The sequence below is a fragment of the Eublepharis macularius genome, chromosome 10 (genome assembly GCF_028583425.1).
Source record: "Eublepharis macularius isolate TG4126 chromosome 10, MPM_Emac_v1.0, whole genome shotgun sequence".
Classification (NCBI taxonomy): domain Eukaryota; kingdom Metazoa; phylum Chordata; class Lepidosauria; order Squamata; family Eublepharidae; genus Eublepharis; species Eublepharis macularius.
The window spans coordinates 68,800,344-68,825,319 of NC_072799.1; the positions used below are offsets into that span (position 1 = coordinate 68,800,344).

Consider the following 24,976-nt stretch of genomic DNA (forward strand, 5'->3'; position numbering starts at 1 on the left):
AATCTTATACAATTGAAAACCATTCTATAGAATGGATTGCAACTTTCTGCATCAGGGAAACTGTTTTCCTTTTTAAAAAAATCCATTTACTTCTTTTCCATTCTTTTTTTCCCCCTCATCAATTTAAAGTAGTAATCCTGTAACTTTGATACTACACTCTATATCTTAGCTATGTTGCTGACTCAGAAATAGGTAATATAACATTTACTACATAAGCATAATGTCTTCCGTAACTTGATGCTGTATTTCCTGTTTTAATGATATAACAAACAGACTAGGATTTGCAAAGAATGTTTCCTTTCACATGAAAGACTCCAGAGGCCAAGGTTGATCAAACCCACTCCTGCTGACTAAACCTGTATGCACCATACTGATTAACAGGATCAAAAGCCTCCCTGCATATTGTCTCAGGACCTCAGCATATGTTTGCTTCTTTCTGTCCATGTGGGAAGGCTGTCAAAATCAGGTCTTTGCCATGTGGAAGAAAGATCTTATAATGAGATGAAATCCACTCCAACTCAATTATATAGTGGAAAAGTCGAGTTTGTTGGCTTTAAAACAATAAATTATTCTGTCCAATCTCTGTCAATCACAATGCAAAGGACTTTTTTTGTCTTTCTAGCTTCATTCTAGCACAAATGAAATTTAGCTACTTGCAGCCAATAAATGAATGCTAATAGCAGTTCTGATAATATTGGAAGACCTACCACCAGGTCAGGGATTCTCCCATAAGATTTATTTCAGATGTCTTTTAGGGAGAGAGGTGCTAATTCCATTATCTTTTTATATTGGAGTAACTTAACTGGAAGATTGCCAACAGATATGGTTTTGCTTATAGGATAAGCTTCATGTTGACTAAGATGGTATTTAATTCTGAGTTAAGATATTATATCTGTGGTGTCGACAGTGAATAGGTACATGGCTGTGGTTAAGAAAAATGCTTGTAAAATATGCAGGAAGCTCAAAAGTACACAAAAATGTTAATTGAGGAAAAGTGAGAACAGTTAAGCCGGATACTGTTAGTGTTTCTTCAGGTGCTATATTTGACAACAAAGACCTTTACACTGAATTGTTAATATAGAGGCTAATGCCATTATTGAATTGTCAAACAATTAACAATTTAATGTCTATTCCATTTCTAAGTTATGGCTGGAGAACTTCCTCCCAGACCCTCTCTGTGTTCATGATGACAACTATGCTATGGGGACTGAAGTGGCCCTTCTCGAACTTTTAGAACTACACCTAAAATAACATGTTATGTTGACAGTAGGAAAGGTCCCTCAATAGCCTCTCTGAGCAAATGTGGTACTGAAGATTCCATATCTTGGAGCAATTCACCATTTTATTGTTCATCACTATAGCACCATTCTACATTCTTAGGGAATCACTAGAGAAAAAAAGAGCACTGGAGTCTAAGGGCCAAGCTACAAGTGATGAATGACACTTGAACAGCAAGTGTATTTCTCCCTGTTCACTTGCCCTCCACTCGATCCACTTGCCATTCAAGTGTCATTTGTCACTTGTAGATTGGCCCTAAGTGTATGTGTGTGCTGGGGAGGGGGCGTGTAGAAATTATATAAATATATGAATTTGCTCACTGCTGGGAAACAGTTATCAGCAGTTTATTCATAGTGGCTGCATGGGTATGTGACCCATAGAAGGAACTCTGCAAGCTTTTAACTCCAACTCTATGCTCTGGAGCATGACATCCACTACTGAACATTTCCTAGACATGCTTGCTTAGTCTTGCTTTATAAGGCAGCAAATTTTGCAGATTCCTTGGACATCCCTTATGTTGCTGGTCTGACCTAAAAGAGAAGCTTTTTATTATGATTGACTTGGATCTAATAACATAATAAAATTCGATTTATATACTGCCCTTCAGGACAACTTAACGCCCATTCAGAGTGGTTTACAAAGTGTGTTATTATTATCTTCTCAACAATCACCATGTGAGGCGGGTGGGGCTGAGAGAGCTCTGAGAAGCTGTGACTGATCCAAGGCCACCCACTTGGCTTCAGGCAAAGGAGTAGGGAACCAAACCTGATTCTCCTGCTGCTACTAGCCAATATACCAAACTGGCCTGTAATGTAAGCATTTTTCTACCTGTCTTTAATGATGTTCCAGAAACTATTAACCTACTGTATTTTGATCACATTGTTTTATAGCAAATCCTCGATTCCAGATGGGTAGCTGTGTTAGTCTGTAACAGCAACAATAAGAGTCCAGTGGGTCCTTAACAGACTAACAAAATTTATCAGATGCATACCAGGAAGTGAAGTCTGATTCATAAAAACTTATTCTAGAATAAATTTTGGTAGTTTTTAAAGTGCTACTGGACTCGTGCTTCATTGTCCTATGATATATGAATGCAAATGTGCTTATTTCACATGCTAATCACAAAAACATGCTGCAGCACAAAGATTCACAATGGTTTGGAACCTGTGGAAAATCTCCACTGAGAGAAGGATTCACCTGGTGACATTCCACCAGGTAAAAACTCAATATGTCCAGGAGGAGGCTAGGCTAGGAGCCTCTCTACACAAGAAATCTTACAGACTGAGCTGGCTGAGATCAGTTCTCAAAGAGTTTGCTAATTTCATCTTTGCCTCCCTGAAGGCTCTGCCAATTTCACCTCTCCTGTGTAAAACTGTGTGGGATTGCAACCAGAGGGCAGCCAGGAATGGAAGTGGGCTGGCGCTGCCTTCCAGAGCCAGGCTTGGACCTGGAGAGGTTAGAATGGGCTGAATCTCTTCCGGCATTTCACAGCCCCTTAACACAATCCCTTCCCACAAAGCTTTTTGGCCTGGCTCTGTCTTTTTAAACTACCCTTCCCAGCTACCACTGCATCTCCCCATAGGTGTTCTTCACATGTTAGATGTCTGCGTAGAGAGCTTCTCACTTTCTGTGTGGTCTTATATTCAAGTGTCCCCTAGGAATGCATGTGTGTCCACAATGGGAGAACTTGAACATCCCTGTGTAAGAGGTCCTGGGGATGCTTTTCCCTGACCTGTAGGTGGGAAATCTATCTTTTTTTTTTGAGGGGGGCCGAAGGATCATTACTAACCTCAATTAGACTTTGTAGGTAAAGCCCAGGCCACAACCTCATCAGCGTTTCAGCAGAAGCCGCGCTGCCTCTTTGTCCCAGAGTATCTCTCCCCCCGCCCCTGACCCGCACCTCGAGGGCTAAGGAAGGACTCATCGGCCTCCTCGCCTTGCAGGATCGGCCCCCTCTGCCGCTCCGACTTGCCAGCCCAGGCCATGACGCACCAGGCACCCTCCCGAGCCTGCCTCAGCGCCTCGGCTTGCGAGCGACTCCCTCTCCACCTGCAGCGGCAGCGGCTCCGGGAACTGCCGCTTCGGGGGGCCTCGGGCGTAGCTGCCGCCGGGCGATTCCGCGCCGGAGCGGCTTCCACTCGGCTCGGGGAAGCAGCTCGGTCGGAGGGGCCTCTTCCTCTCCTCCTCCTCCTTCTCTCCCAACCCTCCCCCCTTTTCTTGCCGAAGGAGCCTGTTCGCTGCCGCCGCCTGTGCACAACTGATCATGAAGGCACAACGAAGGAAGCGCCCGGGCGAAAAGCGTCGCCCCTTCCCAGCAGCTCCTTCTCGGGGGTGCGGAGGAGCTCCGGGCCGGAGGATCAGGTGAGGCGCGCAGATTGGCCCCGAGCCGGATTGCTGGTCGCGTGTGCCCGGCTGCGGGGGCGTCTGGCGCGGCTTCTTCCCTTCCCGAATCGGGTCTCCGGCACGTGTGAGTCGCCAGCCCACCTCCCTCGGCTGGAAGACCAGGCAGGCGGAGAGCGAAGACCGAGGCGGGCGGGGAGGGCGGCTGCGGCCAGGCGGGGAGCGGGCGAGGGAGAGCCGCGCGCGGGGACCTTTCCCGGCTCCTCCCGGCACCGCCGCTTCGGCGCTGGGGCTGGGGGAGCCGCACCGCGTCCCTCCCCTGCTTCTCCTTTTGCTTCCGAAGAGCGGGGAGGCGAGGGGCGGACTGGGACCCGGGGGCAAAGATGCTTCCGTGCAAAGATGCTTCGGAGCCTGCGGGAGCCCCACAGCGGGCGGGGAGAGGCGCGGCGCCAGCATCTGCTGCCTGCCGTGCGTGTGAATTCGAAGTCGTGCCAACTGTAGCCTGCCGGGGCTCTTTCCTTCTGCCGGGAGGGGGGAGGGGGGGAGGCTCTTTCAAGGGAAAAGATGCTCTTGCGTGTTTGCGCGAGAGGAAGTTTTGGGAGGGCTTTCCAGCAGGCGTCCTCCTGTGCTGGGGAGGTCCCAGGTCTGGCTTACCTTGCGATCCCTGCCGGAAAGAAGCTTGGGCGACCCAAGACCCACTCTTACTACTTGGAGGAGAGGAGTGGGAGGAGCCTTTGGTCTGCCAGCTGAGCCTTACTCATCTTCCCCAATTGCTCTTCTGCTACTGTGGGTTGAGGAATTGCTCACCCCGCTTTAAAGGATACTGATCCGCCTCCCCCCCTCCCCCTTGATTGCTGTCTGTAACTTCTGATCATCATCAGTGGTAGCTCAGCAGCCAATCATCTTGACTCCGCTGCTTTGTGTGAATGGGGGGCTCGATTCATAGGCTTTTACGCTCTCCCTCGAATTATGGGGCAGGGCTCTCGTTGGCAGCCGCGCAAGAGATACACAGCGCACGGTAACTCCCGTCTTTGCCTTGGATCCATAGATTACAAACTCCCCCTGTGAAAGGGTGACCAAGCTGGCTACGGAGCTAAAGTTCGTGGTCGCTGTTTGGGGACTAATCAGTAAGGCAGAGGTGAGAAGAAGCCCGCCAAGCCCATCACCAAGGAGGGCGAGGAGCCTACCCACCGCCTCGGTCCTTCTCCGACATCCTCTTCCATTGGCCATGAAGAGGAAACAGAAAAGGTTTCTGCAAATGACGTTGTTGTTCGTGGTGACTCTGATTTTCCTGCCAAACATTGGACTCTGGTCTTTGTACAGGGAAAAACATCTGGTGAAATCCGCAGAGCTGGGAGAGCAGCAGGTAAGTGGCATGAGATCCCCAGCTGCCGGGTGCCAAGAAAGTTGTGTGTCTTAAGTAGCGAGTGAAAATGTTGCTGTAAAAGCTGGGCTATTAAGGCTGATGCTGAAGCATCCTTTTAACTTTGCATTCTTGAATGCTGAACACATGCTAAAGAACTTACAAGGAAGGGAAGGATTTGCTGTTTGCTCCAGCTGTTGAATAAAGTGATCTGGAAAGGGGGAGGCTGTATCTTGTAAGAGAAAGTTGGAAGGTGGTAATAGTACAGGGCTTGGGAATCTTGGTAGACAGTGTGAGCTTGAACGCAGTTCTTTTTCTGTAGGCATTCACTGCTCTCTGTTGTAGGGCTGAATTTGGTGCCCAAATTTTGGAAATGGGGATGTTTTGATGTTGCCTATGTGCTTACTTTCTGGAATACAATTATGGGTAACAAGATGAACGTGATATAAATGTAATTGGAGGTGGTTCTCAAAATAAGCACCTTTATAAATATAGCTGAGTTACATTTGAAGATGCTTTTATCAGTAGTCATTTCTGTAGAATGTTTAATTGTGCAGAGTGCTTTATGAGTCTTATTTTCTCTACCCTTTCAATATTGTTAAGTACGGTTCGTTCAGCTGAGAAGTGACAACTTGTAAAAAAGGCCACTGGATTGAGTGGGGATTTGAACCTGACTGCCTCACAGCTTAACCTCGAAGAGTTTATCTGTTCAGTGCAGTCATTTGTGCCTTTTGCCCTAGAATTCGCTTCTCTGCTGGCACTTCTAAATGACCCATTTCTCCCTTCTGATGAGTGGTGTTGAGGGAGTCAGACTCTGTATGCAAGGTTGCACTTCTACATACTTCTTAGACTGTTCTATCTGCCCGATGTCATAATGTGTTCTTACGTGTTCCGACTTTATGGTTGTCTTCATCATCGGAGATTAACAGCAGTTAACATAACCTATATTTTTGTCATAATTTTCAGCTCGTTAAGTTTATGTATCGCTCGTAAACCAAAATAAGACTTGCATTAAATTAAGTGCCTTTTAGAGAGTGCTTTAATGCAAAACTTTAAATCATTGCTCCTAATAAATTAGGAAAGGCTATATTTCTTTTGCAAACATTTCCATGATTTTAACTGCATCATGTTTCATATAGATTGTAAATGTGTGTGAGAGAGATAAGAACAAGGAGTGCAAGAAACAGAGGAACATTTCGTCTTGTAGACACTGGATAGTAGGATATACTGGGCAGCAACATATATCAACTGATATATGTCGATATATATATAGAGAGATACTTTTAATTTTGAAGGCTATCACTCAAGTGCAGTGAATGTTTGTGAAATACTTTGATCAAGTATCACTAATGCGGAACAAATAATTGATTGCCTGCTATGAAAGTTTTTGTGTGTTAACAGAAAAAGTTATGAAGTATTCTGAATCAAGGCATTCCTTTAAAACAGTTGACATTCATTACTGTACTTTAGAAGTTTGCATCCCCTGTCTAAAATCAGAGCAAAACTGTAAAGATCTGTAGAACATAGATAATAGTGATCTTTTTGACTAACATGGGGGGCAACCTGTTTAGCTGTATTTGATCATGAATAATTGTTTAGTGTTTTCAGATGATGATCTTAGGAATTCTTCTACATGAGATGTGCGATTCTAAGCAGAGCGATGCTGTTCTAAGATGACTGACTTTCAGTGGATGTAGAAGGATGTAGCTAAGCTTAAGATTGCACTGTGAATGACTGATTCCCTAAGTTCTTGTTTTTTGAATAGCTTTGGCAGTATCTTGAGTGTGTGCATGGGGGGGATTTAGATACAGAGCAACACATGTATGAAGAAATAACACACACCCCAGTTTAAAAATATCAATGCATGGACAATGAATGAATGAACTCTAAAGTTCTCAAACAGTGCCTTGGTAGAACATGTGGGGGGTGGGAAGAATTCCTACTTGTAGATCTTATGAATTTACATTATGTGAATAAGTTAGTGTATTTTCTATTGGTCAAAGTATTTCACAAACATTCACTGTGCTTGAGTGATAGTCTTAAAAATTAAAAATATCTAGTGAGAATCAATTGACTATGCCACTAAGAGCCAAATGAGATGCGATTTAGGAAATTCATGGTCAAGGATTTCTGGTATTCAAAGCAGCTGGGTTGGAGAAGGGAGGTTAACCTTCCCCCCATGCCATGTTCCTGATCTAAATTGCGCCCTCAACACTGCTATACAGGTACATGCATTTTTTTTAATGCAAGATGAACAGCAGCTTTGGGTGGCAATTTAGAAAAATGAGTATGGGGAGAGAGTTAACAGCCACTTCCCCTAAAATTAATTCTGTGATGCAATCTTTCCCCTCTGGTGGTTCATTTGAACTTTAGAAATGAAGCATGGGAGATCATTGTCACCGATCTCCCATGTAACCTCTAACTAAGTTCTAATAAAATAACTGGTCTTAACATCACAAAAAGTATCTATTCTGAGAACTGTAGTTCAGAATGCTAATGAGTGTGAAGATGAATATATTTGTTGTAATAAATGGAAACCCTATGCCAAGATGAGGCTTAACAATGTACATTTTGGTGATAAAATACAAGACTTCCAGTGTTAATGCTAGTTTTTTGAATTCTGCTTAGTAGTTTAATATGCATACAGGAGACAAGAGCCAGAATGCAGCAAATTTGGATTTTTGGTCCCTAGGTGTTTACATGAAATCATTTATTCATATTTTAATCTCACAAATATATGCTTCAAGAAGTGGTGGGAACCAAGAAAATTATTAGGTTTAACTTTAAATTTTATTGAAACAGGCTCCAGTCTGAACAGTATTGACTGAACTCTACAAAAATGGGTTATTACATTGCAGATGAATTAAGGATATATTGTAATTAGAACATAAAATTGGAGATCTCAGTTGTAATAACATAATGTCTCAGGAAAAGTATGTTGTATTTTGCCTATTCTGGAGTGTCTTATTTTTACGATATATATGGTCTAGAGCTATGTCTAACATACAAAACGTGTGCTGGGATATTGATATTTATTCCCTTAACTTTGTTGTTGATGCCCCAGTAGACCAATGTGTAATCATCATATAAGGAATATTTGTTGTTCTTCATTTTCATGTGGGTTTTGACACATTAACTCAAACTTCATGAACATTGTTTTTTGATATAAGGTTGGAGTCCTCCAGCTTCTTGCTCAGTCTTGCCCAATTTCTTTCCTTGCTACAGCACCATTTTTGTTCATTTGGTTCCCATAATCCCTAGTTTAGCCTTTTTGGTGGCCAAAGGAGAATCAATCCACCCCTTTTCATCGGTGGAAAAGCTGGTTGGATTCAACCCATTGATTGATGTCTATGAACTTTGTTGCAGAAGTAAAAGCTACATACTAAATAGCTAGTGTTTGTTTTTTTAACATGTACACGTTTGTAATGAGGAGCAATATAGGACATAAAAGTAAACTTTGGAAGATTAAAGTTCTGTCATGTTCAATGAAGTCAATGAAATCAGTTGCCATTCTCATCTAAAAGGAACTCGGAATATGCACCATCAGTTCTTTTTATTGTTTAGGTCTGTTTGTAACTCGTTTGTATTTCTTCTACTACATTAATTTAAAATAAATAGCAGAATGTGAATGAAATCATTGACTAACAAAATGCTCTGCTGTTATTGCATGGCTTATGTATTCACTAAGACAAACAATTTTAAAAAATCGTATCAGAGCAGGAAACCAGCTAAGAAGGTGCTCAGATTGTTAAATATTAAAAATGTTGAAAGTTGATTAATTTTTTTGTATTGATCTTCAATGTGATGCTGAGAATAGGCTTGCCATTCCCCCACTGGGAGTGGGAGATCCCTTGCTTCCACCTCCTCCCCCCCACCCCCACCTTCCTGACCAGCAGGGGGGCACCCCCCAGGGCACCCCCGGTAGCATGGGTGCACCCCCAGGTAATGCAGTGCACCCTTGCACCCCACCATGGCACACTCCCGTGCCCCACAACGGGCTGTTTCAGGCCGAATTGGGCCTACAGGGGGGTGATTCAGCCCTTTGGGGAGCACACTTGTGCTCCCGGGCCGCCCTTTGACCTGCATGACGATGTCACTTCCTGGAAGTGACGTCATTACACACGCCTGGAAGTGCTCTCATGCTGTGCGCATGCGCAAAAGAGAAAACCAAAGCCAGTGCATGGTAAGTACCAGCATCCCAGTCTCCCACCGGGGGACTTAAGGGACCTGGCAACCCTAGCTGAGAATGATAGCTATCCATGTCTAAATCTTTTTGTTGTTGTTGTTGTACTGGTTAGGAAGAATGTTTGTAGAACTAAATCAAATTGAAGTGACGAGATAAAGTCTGATACATTATAAATGATAAATCACATTCATTCAAGAGTTCTGGTTCATGATGGGTTTTTGGAAATGACAGGCCTGTTAATCTAATGTTCATCCCAGATAAACTTATGGATAGTATTATTAATTCTAGATTTATTAAACATGTTGAAGAACAAGCTTAGCTGAAGAAAATCAGAATGGCTTATACAGAGGAAGACGTGTCTCACCAATCTTTTGGAGTTCTTTGCATGTATGAACACTGGAACAGCTATAAGAGATATTTATACGTTTTCTGAGAAGCTTTTGATAAAATTTCTCAGCAAAGGCTCATGATTAAATTTAACAACCATGAGATAAGATATGGGTTCTCCTATGTATTGGTAGCTGGTTAAAGAATCAGAAGCAGAGGTTATGAGTAAATGGGCAATTCTTGCAATAGAAGGAGTGGTGCAGTGGGATTCCCTAGGAAACTGTATTGGGCTCAGCTGGTAAACTTAACAGTGCTGTTTAAGTGGGAACAAATGTAAAGTGATGCTGATTGGTGCAAAAAATCCAAATGTCATATAGAGTCTGATGAATGCTGAACAAATAGGGATAAACCAGGATCTTGGAGTCCTGATGCCTAGGGAGAAGGGTTGTTAGTTACCCCTGACCCATTGACCAAGACATTTATGTATTCCACTGGGGATGAATTCATTTTTTTTATTTGCTTCCTTTATACCCTTCCTTTTCCTTCTTCCCTCTAGTTCGAAGCCAGTTCAAGATGCCTTGCAGCTTATATTAACAGAAATGTAAAGAGACAGGAGATCCACTCAGGGATCTCCGAAATCTTGTCTGTATGTGTCCTTTTATAACTCTAGAACTTGGATTCACCCAGAGAAAAATTCAAGATAAAGAAAAAGTTATTTCACGAAGTCATTAATTTATGACATTTGCCATGACAAAATTCGCTGATTATCACTAGTTTAGGTGGCTTTAAAAAGAGATTAAACAAATTCTTGACAGATAGGACTATCAGTGGCTATTAGCCACAAATGAAACATCCCTGTTCAAGGACAGTATGCCCCTGCTGGGAAGTGGAGACAGTGGAGGAGGTGCATTATCTTCAGGCACTGATCTGGAAATGGGTAGGCCTTTTGACCTGATCCAGCGGCACTCTTCTTAACTTGATTATGTAGATCATGTATTCAGGGGTGGCACCAGGGCTTCTGGCACCCGTGGCCGCCCATGTGTGCGCGCCCCCCAGCCTGTGTGATGACATCACCACGTGCTTGATGACATCATCACGCAGCAAAGCCAGGCCCATTGGCAAGCGGGTGGCTGGGGTGGCACGCAGAGACTGCCCACGCTCAGCACACCACCCTGGATGCCTGCCGTGACTGGCCCGTGGTTGCTGTGCCCGGCCGGGGGCATGTGGCAGCGGTGGCGGTGCGGGGCTGGCTGGCTGCAGCAGCTGCGGGCCAGGCACACCAGCTCTGTGGCATGTGCCTCCGCCCCCGGCACCCCCTCCAGCACCCCCTCCGGCACCCCAGCGCCCAGGGTTCCCGCCTCACCGCCTCAATGGTGGCGCTGGCCCTGCATGTATTAAGGTATACCTGTCATATAGAGTATCTGCAGGAGTTTCATTAACTCTCCAATATACAAAGGGACCAATTTTAAGCAGGTCTACTTTTATTAAATGAGACTCCCAGGAAAGTGCTTGTAAGATTGCAACCCAAGGATTGCATTCCTGGGATCTCCTGACCACGTCGCTTAGAACTTGGGCATGTTTAGTACAAGAGGGTTGCTTTGGCTGCATTCCTTCTACAGAGTAGCAGTACTCGCCAGTAGCCCTGGTTAAGTTTTTGTATTTTGTAGGCGACTCCTACATGTCAAAAAAGGATACTTGGACTCATAAAAAATGTTTGCCAGGAAAGTGATAACCCGAACTCTAGAATATGAAGCTTCAAACTAAAAATTAATGTGTTTTCTATTTTCTATAAATCAGTCACTCTTTTCATACAACAGAAAGCAGAGAAATTTAAGATAGTGAATTTTAATGTTTTCTTCTACAAACATGAAAAGTCTGAATGGTGCTTTTGAGCACTATTTAAAGTTTTTACAGTTTATTTTACTTTATTATGATTATTTCTTGGTAATTTTGCTTGTCACTGGAGCATTCAAATAAAATAATTTAAAATGCCTTCATAGATATTTTCTGGGCACATTCCCAAGACAGGGACTTAGGATGCTAAGTTGTTTTCATAACATACCTCTTTTTCTCTTATTTTATCCATTTTTACCTAATCTGGCAGTCACTCATTAATGGCAATAATGGTGAGGTGGGGGAGAGACATGAGGGATTCTTCTGAGGTAACAGCCCTTTGAACTTATGGCTATCCAAATCCCCTCAGCTGCCTGCAATCAATAAAAAGGAGTGACACAAGCTGTAGCTAACTGGTTGATAGTGTGTAAGTTTCGTGTCCCCTAAATAGGGTTGCCAGATGTTTGGTTTTCACCCGGACCATCTGGTATTTGAACTGTTTTGGGGAAATATCCTGAAAATACCAGACACCTGGCTAGAGGGGAGGGAGGAAAAGAGGAAGAAGGGAAGGGGAAGGGAGGAAGTGGCGTGGTACACAGGAAGCCAGCCCACTCACTGCAGCACCACCAGTGCCTCTCTCCTCCCCATCGAGGGGTGCCCCTGGGAGGGCTGGGCTGGCCAGGCCAGCTTCCTACCTCCTGCCCCTGGCTATGTGGCCATACCATGGAGAAACTTGGGCTGGGGGCCTGTGCAGCCTGGCATGATGAACATCACTTCTGGAAGTGATATCATTGTGCCGGGGCTGGGAGCATGAACTGGTAGATGATCACCAAGTGGCTTGCTTCCTCCTGCTGATCACGATGGGCAGAGGGGCAAATCACTGTAAGTTTGCCCACCACTTGCAGAACCTGGAAAAGAACCTGTACCTAGAAAGTGAGATTTGATGAGTGCTTGTTTATATCACTAAAAACAAATTTTCTTCCCTAAACAGACCCCACATCCTAACTAAAAGACAAAATTAAAAAAACCTGTCAAATTGTATGCTGTTATCCAGAGCCACTGAAATTTCTGTCTGAAGGGAAAAGTATCTCTTTTCCTTCCTTAAGATAAAGCTGGTTTCTCCCCCCCCCCCCCACCAATTCCATTCAGTGAAGTTCCAAGGGCTCCTGGTTGGTTGACAATCTTTGGGGTTTTCATGATGAGGCCTAAATCATATTGGTTCAGAGCCTTGGGGAATAGGCAAGATTTTGGGATAACCACCACAATAACCTTGATAGAATCATTTCAATGGGCCTCTGATCAGTTTTTATCTTATGTATTCCATCGAGCCCTTCCATAGCCATATTATTTTACTATATCTGCTAATTGTTCCAAAGACAGGTGGTCTGTGCTCATTATATTTGTTATTCTTCCAACAACCTAGGGTTGAAAACCTACAGATGGGGCCTGGGAGATCTCCCAGAATTACAGTTGATCTCTGATTCTACCCTGCTGCGGTCCCTTCCTTCCCCAAACCCCAGCCTCCCCAAGCTCTGCCCCCAAATCTCCAAGAACGTCCCTATCCAGAGTTGGCAATCCTACAACAACAACCATGTAAGCATTATTAACCATATGTTATAGGTTTAGTCTGAAAAAAACAGTATTTTGCCATATGAATGTTTGCCATATGAACAGAGCACGTTCTTAGCCATAACACTATACAGTTCTCATACCTTGTTCCTTGGTTAGGTACAGGAGCTTCAAATGCACATTTTTAATTACATCCAAAAATAAATAAACTATTTGGCCTTTCCTCAGGGATAACCAACCAGCATGGGTGTGGCGTAGAGATCCCCCGCTCCCACCCTTTGCACCCTGCCACCACTCACCTGGTGGGGGAACAGGTCTCTCAGGCACGCTCCTGGGGCAACAACACAATGTTACTCCTGAGAGTGGCGTCATCGTGCTGCCCTGAGAGTGCTCCCATGCTTTGCAGTGGGCTGATTTGGGCCCCAAAACAGCCCCTATTGGGCCCATTGGGGGCCAAATTAGCCTAGTGCAAAGTATATGTGCAAGTAAGAATGGAAAGGTGAGTGCCAGATTCTCCCCCTCCCTCCGTGGGAAGGATGAGGCGACCTGGCAAGCCTAGTGTAGAGAGTATGTAAGACTGTTTGGTTTCAGAGGGCATTGGGTGGACGGTAAGCAGTTTTAGTAGCGTTGGCTTTGTTTTTAATGGTGTAGTGTTAATGTTGACAGGTGGTTTGGATGTTTTTGCACTTCTTAAGTTTTGTTGCTTTATTAACTGCCTTGAATCTGAGAAGATAAACCAGGATATAAATATTTCAAGTAAATAAAATCTCTGGAAGCAGACAATCATAACTATATAAAGATGCATCAAACTATTCCTTTAATACCTCTAATTTCCTACTTGCTATGGAAAGCCTACAATCCTTTGTGAAGTAATGGGCTTTTCACTTTTTAAAAATGTTGAGGTCCCTGAGGACAATTTAGCCATGATTTTGGTCTTGGATAAGCATTGAGAAATATGGACAGGCATAGACAGAGCCAGTTTGGTGTAGTGGTTAAGAGCGTGGGACTCTAATCTGGAGAGCCGGGTTTGATTCCCACTCCTCCACTTGAAGCCACCTGGGTGACCTTGGGTCAGTCACAGCTTCTAGGAGCTCTCTCAGCCCCACCCACCTCACAGGGTGTTTTGTTGTGGGGATAATAATAACATACTTTGTAAACTGCTCTGAGTGGGTATTAAGCTGTCCTGAAGGGTGGTATATAAATCGAATGTTGTTGTGGTTGTTATAACAACAACGAAGAGTTTTTCTCTTGGTTCAGATCAGCTTAGAGTGTACCACCTCCCAGTTCACCAAACCATTTCATAATTAAATGTTCCTCCCTGCAAAAAAAATTCTATACACATAAAAAACTAGTGTGTCAGTGAGAAGGGTTCTAGCCTAGCCTTCTCTCTGCTTTGTTAGTTTTTCATGTGTAGATTTTTTTTTTGCTAGCAGTGGCGTATTCCATTGTGTGACCCCCATGCCTGTAGTTTAAACTGGTACAATCCAGAAAGAGGTGTATACCATGTTGGGAGATGACCCAGCTTTCTGCTTTGTTGTCTGCTGCCGCTCAGAAGGGTAGGAGAGGAAAAAATTCAGCAACAGTATGACATTGCTTTCAGCAAAAACCTGTAAGTGACATTACTTGGCTGATATGGGGCTGTAGGATTTGAACAAAACTCTATGGTAAGACATTGTTTGCCCCTGAACCCTCCTTCTCCCGGTAACTGCCAACCAATGGCTCGGCTCCCTAAACTCATGAGATTAGCAGTTTTTAAGGACCAGGCCAGTAATGCAGCACTCTGATGTCTAGAGACTTTGTAGAGTCTTCTCTACAGTCAAATATTTAAAACAAAAAAAGTGGATGCAGTTATAGGAGTATACCGCAGGGTAGTCTGAATAAGCAACTTTTAAAATGGTAGAGCTTTTATTACTCCTTAAGAGCACCAATTATTATTTTTATTCATTAACAATATGTTTCTATGGTGCTCAGTTTGCTAGAGAGAGCCCTCCTGTGGCTAATTTAATACTTACTAATTTGCAGGGATATTATCAAACAGCATATTTGGAGAGATAAAAGTGACTATTGCGCTTCAGTCCTGTTTGTATTTTGCTATAGCTACAATACAATATAGTTTTATGCTTAAAACAGTTTTTATATTTTTTGTGCTTGCATAGTGATTTATACTGACCCACTTCACACATGTTCAAGCATTAAATATTTCCATGCACTTAGAAATACAACTGGCCTTTCCCCTACATTGTGAAGGTCATACTCCGGGTCAGGGCTTTTTTTCTGGGAAAAGAAGTGGTGGAACTCAGTGGGTTGTCCTCGGAGAAAATGGTAACATGGCTGGTGGCCCCGCCTCCTGATCTCCAGACAGAGGGGAGTTTCGATTGCCCTCTGCGCCGCTCCAGCAGCGCGGAGGGCAATCTAAACTCCCCTCTGTCTGGAGATCAGGAGGTGGGGCCACCAGCCATGTGACCATTTTCAAGAGGTTCCGGAACTCCGTTCCGCCGTGTTCCAGCTGAAAAAAAGCCCTGCTCCAGGTGGAGCCTGGCATTCTTCCAGAATTGCAGCTGATCTCCGTGATCCATGCAATGCTGGTATAAAATGTTTGGCAGGGTATAAAAGAACTAAAATAAATAAAACAAAATTGTCCAAATGGTTGCTTTACTTCAAACATGATCAGAGTGGCATGAGAAAAGACATGTAGCTGTAGCTTAGATGGAGACTGCTTGAGAATCTTTTTGTGATTCTTCAGTCCTCTAAGGATACAAATGTAACAAGTAAATTCAACCAATAAAAGTATTTGTGCAAAAATATAAAGTTCGCTTAGATTAATAAAGGCAACAGACATATTCTGTATCCAGAAGTCATTGCTAGATCAAGAACAAAGTTGTTTACAATTAATCTTGGTCAGTCACCAAAAAATGTAGCTTAACACATTAGAGCTCTTATCCAGAGAGCACTTGACAAACAGTTATGACAAATTCTCAAAGGATGCCATAGGTTGGATCCAGACTAAATTTTCTATTAGCTGAAGGTGCTTTTGTCAGCAGAATAGATTTCTGTCTCTTCCTTCCCACAGTAGCTCAACAGTCTCCAAAAATGTTGCCCCGGGGAAGAATGCTCTCAGAACATAATGAAGGGCAAATTGGGGGTGGTCAGCAAGAGGGGAATTAGTGGAAATTCTGCCCCTTCAGTTAACAGGAAAGTAAAAGCTCATCAAGCATAAGGGAAGCTAATTTTATTTATTAACCTCATCTAGTCTAAAAGGAAAGAAAATAATGCAGTACTGCAGTGTAATTTAGGAAAACAGAGAGATTCGTACAGCTTCTCATTTTGATCAATTTATCTCTCATTACTGATGAGAAGAGGGAATCTTAGCTGAAAACCTCCTGAACTTTTTGTTTAAATTAACCATCTTTTAATTAAACTGTCTCTTGAAGTGGGGTTTTATCTCTCTCTAAAAATGTGAGCATTCAAACATTGCCTTAGTTCAAACCCAAACGAACAAAAAACATTTCATATTTCATGCCACGGAGGCTCCTGAGGTACCTTAAGTCCTGTCGTCAAATGACATGAGTGAAAATGTTGTTTTCAAAGTTCACATTTCCTCTAACTGCAATCTGTAGAACTTTTCACATAGCTACTCTACAGGGTAAAAAAAAGTTCTGATTTATAAAAAGCTTCTCCTGGAAATTTCTATCAGTTATAAAAGAAATTATAGAGTTTTGTTCTTTGTTGTCATATCTGCCCTAGTTGTCTGCCATGTGCCCTCATGCATTTGAAACCATTGCGTACTGAAAACAGATGCCATATCATAGGTGACGTATGAGTAGAGTGAAGTTGTGGGAATCCAAACAAGTTCACTTCATTTGGATTGATATGGCTGTGACTGTGTGCTTCCACTTGCTCTACTTTGCTTTCTTATTGTACAACTTGTATATTTGTAGGAGTGTGCAGTATGGAATTATTGTGAGATACAAATCCACAAAAGGTTAATCTAACAAACTCCACTTGCATACGGAATGGCCAGATATCCCGAGTTAAACCTAAGTATGTTGACAAAAGGCGAAACCCATTAATATTGTGATATTTCTATCCCACCCTTCCTCTAAGAAGCTTAGAGTTGTGCTCATCATTCACCTCTCCATTTTATTCTCAAAGGCACCTAGGGTTGCCAGTCTGCAAATAGTTAAGAGTGTCTGGGGATGTGTGGAACACTTGAAAAACAGTATAATGTGCTTATGCCAGCCTCCAGGTGGTGGCTGGAGATCTCCCAGAATTACAACTGATATCCAGGCTATAGAGATCAGTTTCCCTGGAAAAAATGGCTGCTTTGGAGGGTAGAATCCATGGCATTATAGCCTGCTGTGGCTCCTCTCTTCCCTAAATCCTGTCCTCTCCATGCTCCACCCCACAAATCTCCAGGAATTTCCTGGTCCTGGTAACCTTAGACATCACAGATGTCTCGCCTAGTGGGTAGGTTTTTAGAGGAAGAAGTGGTTGTCAAGATATCCTGCTTCCAGCCCTAGAATGATGTTACTCTAATCTTCAACATCTGCAAGGGCTGGCCGACAGCACCATTATCAAGGCTGTGCAGAAACTATTGTGAATAATTTTGCTAATGTACTCAAAAGTTTTTGACTTTCTTTGAAATCTGTTAGCTATTCCTCTGGAAAAGAAAACTCCTAATTGTGCAACATTTGCAAACTGCAAATCTGTAAACAAATGAACACATTTATAGTTGTGTTGGGAGATGTTTGGTGCATGGGTCAGTTTCTTAGATCTAATGTTAACTAATTTCAATTCTTGGTTATTTACACCCATATTTTCAACCTTCTTATATCTGCTCCTCAAAAGTTAATATGCTAGCATCCCCTTGCTTCCATGCTTTGTACAAGAGAGCATGCTTTGCCTATTATACTTGTTTTCATAGTATCAACTTGGCTTTGTTGCTCAGTTGAATAATCAAATGAGTGAATCACATTTATATCTCACCCTTTCCCCATGAACGCCAGTGAGTTTCCTGGTGTTCATTTTCTTCTTCTCCAAAACAAAGAGCCTGTCCTGAATCTCCTCTACCTCATTGTACATCAAAAGAACTCGGAATGCACTCTTCATGTCTGGAGGGAGTACCCATTCAGAAACTATTGCCTGCACTGTAACAGGACACTTGTTCTGCAACCTCTCAACATTTTTGTGATTGGCACCAGTATTCCATGGCAGCCATTTTGTGATTCTCCTCCCCGACAACCATTTTGTAGTTGTGCCCACTACCTGTCATCAAAATTCTAGAAGCAGCCACACACTCAGCAAGATTGAGACCCTTGAAACTATAGTATGTTGCACTGATTGAATCTTCCAGTGTTACTAGAGAATCATGTGCAGAGAAAATATTATAGAACCTGTAATGCAGTGAAGAGGTTAGAATCTTGTTCTAGGACTCAGGGACCCAGGTTCAAATCCCCACTGTGCCATGAAACTCACCGGATGTCTTTGAGCCAAAACACACGAGAAGAAATACCTAGATTCAGCACGTGTTCTCTTACCTCAAGGTTTGCCGGGATCTGTAGGCGTCCTGGAAGCTTAAAGTTTAGCATTTACAGAGCAGCAGGAAGGGAAATACAGGCGCCTGTATTTCCCTTCCCCTTCCTGCTGCTCTGTAAATGTTAAACTTGTTCTCTTACCTCAAGGTTTGTTGGGAAGTGTAGGTGTCTTGGCAGCTTAAAATTTAGCATTTACAGAGCAGCAGGAAGGGGAAGGGAAATACAGGCGCCTGTATTTCCCTTCCTGCTGCTCTGTAAATGCTAAATTTTAAGCTTCCAGGATGCCTACAGATCCCGGCAAACCTTGAGGTAAGAGAACACGTGCTGAATCTAGGTATTTCTTCTCGTGTGTTTTGGCTCTTTGTATCTCTCATTGTCCTCCATTGTTTTATAGATAAAATTGAGAGGGGAGAAAAATACATGTTGCCCTGAGTGCTTTGGAAGAAGGGCAAGATTGATAGAACCTCTCATACTACTAAGACAACTTCAGAAGTATGAGGGTGCTGAGATTCAATGTATCTGCATGAAGTGATCTTTATTTGGTCCTTTGTTTATAATTCTATAAATTATGGTGGAGATTGCCCTCAAATCATAACTGACTTATGGTGACTCCTAGCAGGGTTTTCATGGCAATAGACTGACAGAGGTTGTTTGCCATTGCCTGCCTCTGCAACCCTTGTCTTCATTGGAGGTCTCCCATCCAATTACTACCAAGGCCGACCATACTTAGCTTATGAGATCTGACAAGATCAGGTTCACCTGGGCTATCTAGATCAGCGTAATTCTATAAATGAACTATCACACAAATCAGAAATCAAAAAGTCTTGGTTTTATAGGAATAATTCCATGGCATTCTTTATAAGAGGCAATTTTAAATAAAAGAATAGGAGTCTGACAAATACTGTTGCAAAAAGAGGCAAATGTATATTTAAAAAGGTTGATTAGTTTCACCAGACCTTGTTCTACTCCGTCTGAATTAATCCAGATGAATGAGTATTCCTGAGAGCCAGTTTGGTGTAGTGGTTAAGAGCAATAGGACTGTAATCTGGAGAGCTGGGTTTGATTCCCCACTCCTCCACCTGAAACCAGCCGGGTGACCTTGGGTCAGTCACAGCTTCTAGGAGGTCTCTCAGCCCCACCCACCTCACAGGGTGTTTGTTGTTGTGGGTATAATAATGGCATACTTTGTAAACCGCTCTGAGTGGGTCATCCTGGAGGGGAGTATATAAATTGAATGTTATTATTATTATTATTCCTAGCTTCATATTTACAGTTACCCCAAAACAGTACAGAAAGAGTATGGGAGTGGAATCATGCTTCTATTTCACATGAATCGCCTTGATTATGAGTTCAACATAGTTGATGAAGAGCTGCATGAGGTAATTAATCTGCTCTAAGTGATTTTGCAAATACGCATTGTCTATCTTTTATGCATTTAAAGGGATTTTTTTTCACTGACAGTTTCTGTACATTTGCTGGTTTTCTCATACAATAAATATATCGACAAAGCTCTGTGCAGATTTGTTGGGATACCTCTCTCATCTTTCTCTTTTCAGCATACCATATTTTTCTTCCTGAACATTAATTCATTTCACTTTATTAATTGGTTACTGGATATTCATTTGATGATGTCAAATTATTATGGTATTGCAGATTTTCTTTTTAAAAATCTTGGAACTTTTTAGATTGTGTTTACTAGGAGTGATGCCTATTCGTTATCATGGAGTGTGCATGAACAACGCCCATTAATTCCACAATGGAAAGAGTGTATTGCTATTTTCAAATCTTTGATGAATGACTACAGTTTAAGTTGCCTTTGATAGGAGCACAAAATGAATGACAAGCTTGCGTGAATGTTAGTTTCCAGAATGGATGCTAATACATCAAACTGAAATTTTGGTTCATGAAATTTTAATACTATACCAAAATATAAAACAAGAAGTTGTGAAACATTAAATAAAGAAAGCACTTAAAAACACTAATATGATACCAAGGCACATAGACCACTAAAAATAGCTTGAAAATTATCTGATATATCTAAAAGTGACATAGAAACTGTCAGAGCAATGGAGGATCAAAGCTTCATTAACTTGTACAGCATACAAAATAGGCTTGTTTGGCATTTTAAAAAATTCTCAGCTGAAGTAAAGGCGTAGTCCAAAGTTACTTCTCAACAGTTGGATATAAATGTAGGAAGGCTTTCTCAGGGACCCCCTCCTTCACAAAAAAAAAAAAAAACCATGAAATCTTATTTCAGCCAAATGGGAGAAGATCTAGATACAGATTTGGGTCTGGATCCAAAGAGCTGCTTACATTCACAGAAGGAACTTGTAAGTGCGATTTTAAAATTCCTGCTCTTTGAACAGCTCTCATGCCTTAGCGCAAGCTGCTGTTGAAACGCTCTTCAGTTTCAGAAGTAATTTGCTATGAGTCTTGCTGGGCTGCAGTTCGACAACAGCAAGCTTAATTGTTCCCTTGGGACCAAGGAGCTAGTTTCACAGGTTTTTTTGGAACATGGCCCTGATTGGGGAAAAGAGTGCACAGCCAGAAATGTGGGAAGTGTTCTTCGAAAAGGCTGGTAACTTTTCACACTGGATACCCCCACAGTTTCAAAAATTAGTATCATGAGACATGTCTAATCCTTGTGTTTCTTTATATGCTTGGAATACTGATTTTAGGATGTACTAGCACAAGAGTATTCGCAATTCTTCTTCTTATTCATATGTTTGACTGAAAGTATTTGAAAGGAGTTGGAAAATATTGTGTTTGTCTTGAAGATCGAATGAAATTAAGTGTTATGCCTAGTTATATACAAGCAAGAAATATCAATTATATTAATTATATTATAATTAATATATTATCATCTACAATATATTATATATTATAATTATATTATAATTATATTAATTATATTAATTTAAAGTATAGCTATATGCATGTGACTAGGTACACTTTGTAGCCAATCACCCAAGGGCCAAGCTTCAAGTGACGAATGACACTTGAACGGCAAGTGAACAGACTCACGTGTATTCCTCCCTGTTCACTTGCACTCCACTTGTGCTCCACTTGATCAGTGGAGCACAAGTGGAGCACAAGTGAACAGGGAGGAATACACGTGAGTCTGTTCACTTGCCATTCAAGTGTCATTCATCACTTGTAGCTTGGTTCACAGTCTACTGATCTGGAACAATATTATTTTAAAATTTAAAACAGAATACTATGTGTGCAGTTCTTTGCATGTGTTGAAAATCCCTCTTTTGAGGGATTCAGCTTTCACATGCTGAAGAGATCTGTGCCAGTTTATGTACATGCATGGTTGTTTGGGATGAAATGCTTTCATTTTAGTCATGAAGAAAAACCTGCGAAAGAGTTTGCCTGACAACAATTTCTCTTTTAGCACAGAAACAGAGACTCTTACATTCTAATGTGCTCATTTGGGGAATTGTTCACTTCAGTGCCTTTTTCAAGTTTCCAATTCAGCTTCATTTTTGGCATTTTTTTTTCTTCTGGGGAAGACCTAATGGTGTTTTAAGTGGCAGACTTAATTCACCAGGGAAGAGGGATATGGTAGAGAAAGTGGCTGGATCAGGCCAGCTAACTGGAACAGCAGGGGTTTGAGTGCATCATTCAGCAGAGAAAAAGGACAGAACAACCAAGAACAGCAAATGCATAATATGTTTATGACTTGTTTTTGCTTTTTAAAAAGACCTGGATACATATAATTTGTGACTGTTATCATTCTATGATCATACATGACTTCAGCTGCCTTAATTCGTCTGCTGGAAATTTTTATAGAATGTTAGTAAAGCTTTTCTGAAATACCAAGGATTGATTGATTATTTAGAGAATTTATACACTACCTCCCCAGAGATCTGTTTGAGTCAGCTCTCAAGTAAAAACAGTCCAGAATGGCCAAAGTTGGGTTCACAGGTCAGGGGGAGTTATCCGGAGTCCACCTGCCCCAAAGATCAGTAAACTGCCAACAGGTTCCCTACTGCTATGGACCAAGCTACACGTGATGCCTGACACAGGTTGGACAGTAGTCAGCTTCCCTCAAGTTTTGATGGGGAATGTAGGCATCCTGGTCTTGCAGCTTGGCTCTCCAACTGCTGTTCAATGGACTTTTCAACTGTCACTTGTCCAACATTCCGCCAAACTGCCTACATTTCCCATCAAAACTTGAGGGAAGCTGACAAGTGTCCAATCTGTGTTAGGCATCACTTGTAGTTTGGCCCTTAAGTCTGAGCACTGGAGTGGGAACCATACCCCAGGCCTTACTGGACTGCACTTGAGAGGCAGCAAGCTGAATCCCAACCAAAAATTTACAAGATAGCATTGGACCAAAGACAGTACTTCTGATTGAAGCTGCTGAACCAATGAAACACCACACAGTTCATCATCCATCTTCTGTGCAGTCCTGCATTGGGACTCCGTAGGCACAGTCCAGCCACAGAGAGATTTTTCTAACTTCTGGGAGGCTCCTAAGTTTCCCCTCCCCTGGCACAGTTTCCTGTCAAAATGGGTACATGCTATGAGGGAGAAGAGCCTGCTTCCCTCAATTCTCCTTTTGCCACTGTCAGGAGAGTGTGTCTAGCATTTTGTCTCCCAGTTTTCAATTTACCTCAGAGTGTCTTCTTTATTCTCTATTTACTTAGAGGTTCATTCCCACCTCCTGGGCGAGTAGCTTGCTATTCTCCCAACGTGGGACTGCACAGAAGACAGACGATGCACTTACATGTAATTGTTGTTCATTGATGTCTTCTCTGCAGGCGCACATTTCCTGCCTCCTGCCCCACAGTGAGCTCTCTTATTTAATCTATATGCTTACATGGCTCAGGAGAACTGAGGGAAATATGTGCCTCTCCCTCACAGCATGTGACCGTTTTGGCAGGAAATTGTGCCAGGGGAGGGATGCCCTAGGAGCTTTCTAGAAGCTAGAAAAATCTCTCTGTGACTGGCCTTCACCTGCACAGTCCCAATGTGTGTCTGCACAGAAGAGTCAATGAACAACAGTTATAGATATGTGCAATTCTGTTTTGTAAAGTATAATTTGTTTATTAATAAGTGGTTAAGATACTAAACTCTGGAAAAGTCCATATACTAGGAAAAGTTGAAGGCAGTAGGAGATGAGAGAGACCCAAAACGAGATCGCTTGACCCAATAAAAGAAGCCATGTCCTCCAGTTTGCAAGATCTGAGCAACTCTGTTAATGACAGGGCACTTTTAGAGGTCTTTCATTCTTAGGGTCACCATTACTTGGAAGTGACTTAACTGCACATAACGCACACAAGATACAAAACTGTGTCTTAAATTGTAGAAAGTGTGCATAAAGAACAGATAACAAAACTAGATATCCTAGCATCTAAACATACCTGACAGAATCCTTGGTCTGTATAATACAGAGTTCAGCACCAGAGTTTCCAGGAATCAAAGCATGATTGTAAATCCCTGTAGCCAAGAGCTGAGATTGTGCCCAGACCCCAAACTCAAGATAAAGAAATGACTGGACTGAACCAACCTTTATTCGCAAAAGCCAAGCAACAGGGGCAAGATTAATTAACCAGTCGGAACATGGTATTGATGTTACCGGAAATGGTCTCCTTGCAAAAATATGATTTATGGAGGAATTAGCAAGGAAGACGGCTATATGAGAGGCGGTAACTGGGATCTGTCACCTTTGTATACCAGGTTCCTTCCTGCAATAGAACAAGCAAGTCTGGTGCTTAATATAAGTAAAATGTGCCCTGAGGTGGCGGAGAGTTCTCCTAGCAGTTAGGAAAAAGACTCCAATGGTCAGTTCCTGGGTTAGACAAAAGGCTTGAGTACTTTGATTGATGGCTACCAGGGTGTGTGAATGCAGATGCAAAACTAGTTCTAGCACTGCACAAAAAGGACAGTTTTTCTGATAAAGTACGCCGGAGCTAGTTTAAGTGTTTTTAGGGAGGGGATACATTGTGCCAGGAACGACTGTCTATACATATGAATGTCATTTGATTAGCTCCTCAGTCATGGACAGGAGATCTCATCACGGAAGGAGGGAAAGGAATGTGCTAAGTGGGGGTGACTCTGCGAGTTCTTTGTTGCTCTGGGCACCGGTGGGGCTGACGAGATAGTAAATCCAATCAAGCCGCGGTCACTCCGCATTCCAGAGCTGCATTCCTTGCATGTCTGGTTCTCCCAGGTAGGATGTAGCAATGTCAGAGGCTCTCTAGTGGCCATACAGTAGCCATTTTAAACTCCAGAGGCTTGTCTAGCACTAGCACCATTAAAATATATGAGGTAGCAACAATTGCATAGTTAAAAGAATCTCATAGATCAGATACACAGTACAAGATAAAAGAAATCTTCTGGGGTACAGATTAGCAATTGAAAATTACTGAATCCTAGACAGCCCGTCAGCAGGTACGTTTTTCTTTTCCCTTGCTGTGCACCACCTGACAATCCTGCAATGCTAGGCTCCACCTAAGAAATTTCTGGGCAGAGGTTTTCACCTGAAAAAGCCAACACAATGGGGAATGATCTGTTTGTAACTGTAATTTGCATCCC

General features: G+C 42.5%; 1 protein-coding gene across 1 annotated transcript in view; it reads left to right on the plus strand.

Annotated features, from left to right (window-relative positions):
- The first annotated feature begins 4,785 nt into the window (after nt 1–4,785).
- Nucleotides 4,786–24,976, plus strand: part of GALNTL6 (polypeptide N-acetylgalactosaminyltransferase like 6) — an 802,779-nt gene continuing 782,588 nt past the window's right edge. The window contains exon 1 of the mRNA XM_054990605.1: nt 4,786–4,984. Coding sequence (XP_054846580.1) covers nt 4,847–4,984 — 138 coding nt within the window. The 5' untranslated portion in view covers nt 4,786–4,846. The remainder of the gene's footprint in view (nt 4,985–24,976) is intronic.